Source organism: Charadrius vociferus, unplaced genomic scaffold (assembly GCF_000708025.1).
Source record: "Charadrius vociferus isolate BGI_N301 unplaced genomic scaffold, ASM70802v2 scaffold423, whole genome shotgun sequence".
Classification (NCBI taxonomy): Eukaryota; Metazoa; Chordata; class Aves; order Charadriiformes; family Charadriidae; genus Charadrius; species Charadrius vociferus.
The window spans coordinates 167,833-173,278 of NW_009648149.1; the positions used below are offsets into that span (position 1 = coordinate 167,833).

Here is a 5,446-nt window from a genome sequence, read left to right on the forward strand (position 1 = left end):
GGAAAAAAGTGATACCTCTGCCTCATCATTTTAAATTCACATTCTGTTTTGCTCCCCATGCTTCCATTCAGTACTGGACAGTAGGAGATTATATAGAATATTGTGCGCTTGTGGCATCAGGTTTTCAAAAGATCTTTATCTTAGGCAGAGAAAAAGGATCCAGTCTTAAAAAGTGCTTAAATCCACAGCTCTCTGGGCCAAATTGTTTAGCAAGAAGTAGCCAAAATGCCAGGCTTTGGTGGAGACATGAGTGTTTCTGAAAAATTCCACCCATGTTGTCAAACCAAAGAACTGGAGAATAAAAAGGCTCTATTGCTGTCATGTTAAAATGGGTAGAGGTCTGTGTCTCTGCTGCGTGTGAAACCTCTTCCGGTTTGAGAAAATAGAAATTTTATTGTGTCCTTCATCAACTTAACAGTACAGCTAAATTGCCTTGATTGAGGGTTTTTTTTTAATGTTGGGTCTTTTGTTCTCTCTCCTTTCTTCAATTCTCTGTGTGTGTGTGTGTGTGTGTGTGTGTGTGTACTGCTGTTTGCTCTTTTGGCTGCTTTTGCTGTGTAAATTCAGGTGAAGACCTGGAAAGAAACGATGGATCTACAGCAAAACCCTACTTCATGTCGGCCAGCCTTCACCGGATTCTGGGGAAGAAGGAACTAAGCCCTAAGAAGGCACTGGGATAACATACACTAAACCTCAACGTCAAAACAGTGTCACTTTTAAGCAAAACGTGTACAAAGTAGGCAAAAGTAAAAACTGTAAATGATGCTTCTGGTTAATGGGTGATTCTTTTTTCCTTTTGCTTATACCTAAAAGAATGAGCAACATTGGTAACATTTAACTAGTTTAAATGCTTAAACTAAGAGCTGTGAAAACAAGGCCACGTTTTAGTTTATAGAGTGCCTATGAAAAGGAAAATGTAAATTTGAAGCTTTTTTAAGTCTATAATGATGTTTTAATAACTTTTGTAACACAAGTTGCTGCCTTAGATGACAGCAGTTTTGATAATGTTTCTTTTTATAAATGTATATTTGTAAAAGAAATTCAGGCGACTTTTTGAAAGCACTAACATATAACCTAATTAGCCATAAAAAGATAGTTTGAGACTCTCTAGTTAACCAGGAGATGGTACTAAATTTGTAAATATGGTGCTATGATTGTATTTTTTTGTACAAGCTGGTTCACATCTATCTAAACTGTGATTATACATGCATTAATTATTCCCTACAGTGAAAAATGTAGTGATATTTTAATCACACCCACAACTGCGTCTTTTAAGGACCGACGGTACCCTGCAGGTCCCAAAGGCGGCGGTCGGAGAAGACGATAGTTGATGCTGCTTAAAGTGACGTTTTCTGTGAGTTGTGCTTAAAAGATGATATGACTGAGAGAAGGTCCCACTGCACTTGAAGTGATTTGTGGTTCACACAAATGAGGTTTCATCTGGTACAAGATGGTGAATGTATCGTTTTTAGCTGATGTCTAAGTGAGATGCACTTGTGTTAATATCCCTCTGTCTCTAACGAGTGTCTGACTGTGTTCTGCGTTACGAGGAAGTTGAGCTTCGTTGAAAGGAAAACCAAATGCAGTCTTTTTTTCCTGGGAAGAAAGTCTTGGCTATATATGTGCACAAGGAGTTCCGTTGCCTCTGCTCCGAAGGGTGCCTTGACGAGCCGTGGCGGTGACCCGCGGTGCTGCGGGTCTCCAGTGGCGGGCACAGTAAGGTGTTCAGACGTTGAACTCGAGTCTTCTCGTGATACAGGATGAATTATTTAGCTACTGAAAGATGCTCCAAAAGATTTCGTTTGCTTTTTGATTCTTAAATTTGCCCGGTCGTTAGTACAAAGTCTATTGGTAGAAAACACATGAACATTCTGTCCAGTCTTGTGACGCCCCCATTAGTAGAACTGTCACCGAGGGCAGTAACAGCTCTGCTCACGGGAAGACTCTTACACTGGGGAACTTCTCGAGTCTGTTACTGCCATCAGCTGAGCTAAAAAGGTTTTAATTTATTAGTCTTACGGACGCCCGAGGACCAACCATACTGCAGCCTGCCCCTGGTTTTCATGGGTTCCACTGTACTGAATCAGGGGTTCGTTACAGTCCCGGGAGCGGCGTGTGCCATACCTCTGCCACGTCTGCTGCAGGAGCTCGGCAACTGGAATACTTTTCTAGCCCCGGCAGTCCCTTGGTGTCACAAAGAGAAAGGCAAATTCTTTCCCAGATGATTTGAATGAAGGTTTCTGGGGAAAATTTACTCGTGATCCACATCCCAAAGTGATTTTGCACTCTAACGTATGGCTCCAGTTTGTGGTGATTGTACTACGAAGGCAGAAATACGGTCCTTCGTGCGGCGGGTCGGGGGTCAGCGTGGTGCCCAAGGGGTGACCGCCCACAGGCTTGCAGTCACGGGCATGGTGGGATCTCGGAATCCCGGGAACAGAGGTGCCAGCGGGAGGACACTTGTATGCCACCCAGCGGCACAGTAGCCCTTTCCCCTGAAGCAGAAAGGAGGGGTTCAGTTTAGGACTCGAATAATGTCAAATAAAGGCGTGCAGTTTCAAACGTAACTGCTGGTTGTGGGCACCTTCCGTGTTTGGTGATCCCTCTTGAGATGCCCTGGAGGAAACCTGACTTTCAGGAAGGGCTGAGAAACCCGCTTCCAAAAACACAGCCCCTTGACTGGTGAAGGTTTCCATCATCGCCATCGTTCCTTTCTCCTGGTGGGCACGGCGTTGCATATACAGCCCCCCATTATTCTCGTCTCTTCTGAGAATTAAGTCCGTAAATTTGGGGGTTTGTGTCACCATTCTGTGATGAAGAAAGCTGCTGGTCTGGTTACAGTCCATGTGCTAAAGCTTTTTTTTATTTTTTGTTTTTAATACTACTGTGTGATTAGTTTGCAGCTAAAGAAACGGCATTAAGTAATGTGTATTTCTGCTGGACTGGAGTGTCTTACTGGGAGCTCAACTGAAAAAGCGTATTTCTGAATACAGCGTGCTTTTTTATCATATGAATGTAACCATAGAGTTTACTAGGAATAAAGCATAATAGAAATAGTATACAGCTATTTGATTAGAAGACTTTTGTAACAAACCTATGCATTTACTAAAGGAATTTCTAAAAGTGAAAGTTTTAAATTGTATTATTATTTATATACAGTAAAAATATATATATGTATAAATTTGCTCCACTCACTATTTTGTGAAATTATTTAGAATGTAAGTGATTATCATTTCTGAGAAGAAAATTTAAAAGCCATTTTCTTAATGATACAATTATGAGAACTGTGAAAATGCAAAGCAATACCACGTAGATTTTGTAATCGATGAATTGAACAAAGAAATCATAATGATTTAATATTAAAATTGGCTTTTAAAAAACAAATTGCTATTAATGAAGTAAGTAGAAATCAATGCAAGTATTTACTTGGGAAAGAATCACTTAAAATGTTTTAAGACTAACTTACTGTAATGGTTCCTATCAAATCCCGTGGGCCGGAGTCTGCAGACGTACGCCACGGAGGAGGTACCAGCGGTGGTGTTTATGGATTCGGACTTTCACTTTTTTGCTTGATTTAGTATAAAATTTAAAATTCTGTTCTTCACTTTAGAGAGTGGAACGCGTGGCTATCTGTAACACGGTGAAATGTGTCGTACGTGCTTTGCTCCAGAGTTGGTGACAGCATTCCCGGTGGTTCCGGCGCTGCGGAGAGGCGGTGGTGGTTGTGTGTGTGCGGAGGAGACGGTGGGACCGAGCGCCCGGTGTGCGACCTCCTCCGCTGGTGACCCCGCGGAGAGTAGAGAGAGCCCCTGAGGACCCCGGGCAAGCGGAGTGTAGAAACCAGGGAACGGTAGAAACCCCCACTATCATCCTACCCACGCCATCGCGCTTGGTTTAGTTCTGGTTGGATTCGTTGTGTCTCCCTACGGCACACCAACGGATGGCTTTTTACGTGTTTTAGACCAAAGTTTTAATGTCAAGCCTTCACATTTTGTTAAAAAAAAAAAAAGAAAAAAAAAAAAGAAAAAAAGTGACCCCAGAAACAAAAAAAAGAAGCAAGAAAGATGGGATCATTCCTTATGCTGAGGGTTGTTTTTTTTTTCCAAGTAGCAGCTGAGTCTCGGGTGTTACGAGGATGCTGAATAGTCTTTTTGACATTAGGATTTAAAAGTATGAAATATTTCACTGTTGCATGTTCTGCTGTAGAACAGGAGAAAGATTTTGGCAGACTCAATGTCAGTCTGATTGTGGAACAGTCAGTAAGTGTTCTTCTAAAAAATGGGTTGTGAGCCGCGTGATGGCGAAGAACAGACTGACTGTTGTCGGTGATGCGGAGTGTCTCCCTCTGACCCGGCTCAGCCCGGACCGCGGTGTCCTCTCCGACAAAGTGCCTTACCGGCTGTCCTGTCGCCTGGCGCGTGGTTTGACCTTCGTTCGCACCACGTAGGCTACAAAACAGAAAAGGCTCAATAGGAAAAACAATACTCTCTCTATTTCAGATGAACTGGTGTGACATGGGCTGTGGAGAGCCGTGGGCTGTGTCTGAGCAGCGCGGTGCAGCGCGTGCGCCACCTCCCCGTCGCTGCTGTCGGGCAGCGGAGCAGCCTGCGCGGGCCGGGAGGAAAGACGGCAGTTGTGGTGTCGCAAATAATTAAATAAAAGCAATGCAAGACTGTTCCATTTTTTAGTAGTAGATTTCTTTTATAGCTTTAATTTGTGGCTTAGTGGACTTCTGAGTAGGGCCTGTTCTGCTTTGGGGTACAGCGGTGGTACTCGGCGCGACCGCGGCCGACGGCAGAGGGACAGGAGTTCGCAAATACATCATATGTGACTGTAATACACTGTTCGCATATTCATAAGCGTAAAGTTCATTCTTCATTTCAAGGCTGATAACCTGCTATTCTGGAAGTGTTTTATAAATTATTCTGAATTTTTTAACTTTTGATACAGGCAATGGTTTTCGAGGTACTATGTAATTTGTACTGCACTGTAATCAAATTAGAAAGATAACTGTTTCTTCATGTTTAAGTAACAATAGTGCTACTAATATTGAAATGGTCTGTTACTCTGTGCTACAAAGCCCACGTGTATTTGTCCCAAATAATGAGCTGTAAAATCACAAAAAAGGCTCTTTACGGTTTAAGAAGTGGAAGGGAGGTTACTGACGCATTAATGTGATCGTTAAGGTTATATTATTATCTTGCCAAAACCAAATTAACATGAGCACGACAGTTTGAGCTCTTAAAACCTGTTTGCTTCTGCTATGCAGAAATAGGAACGTATTGTTTAAATATCTTTGATAACTAAAAAGTGTTTAATATTTAATTTTGTTGTTACTTCACTGTTTTGCAGCTCTTGGGGATTGTTCTAATAAAGATTTCGATACCAAACCGGGTGCGCGTGTCCCTGCCGGGCGCTGCCCCGAGGGGGCGGGGATACCCCGACG

At 42.7% G+C, this 5,446-nt stretch overlaps 1 protein-coding gene across 1 annotated transcript in view; it reads left to right on the forward strand.

Annotated features, from left to right (window-relative positions):
- Positions 1–765, forward strand: part of SLC44A5 (solute carrier family 44, member 5) — a 50,793-nt gene extending 50,028 nt beyond the window's left edge. Inside the window, exon 22 of the mRNA XM_009883953.1 lies at positions 568–765. Within this exon, the coding sequence (XP_009882255.1) occupies positions 568–680 (113 nt within the window). The 3' untranslated portion in view covers positions 681–765. The remainder of the gene's footprint in view (positions 1–567) is intronic.
- The last annotated feature ends 4,681 nt before the right edge of the window (positions 766–5,446 follow it).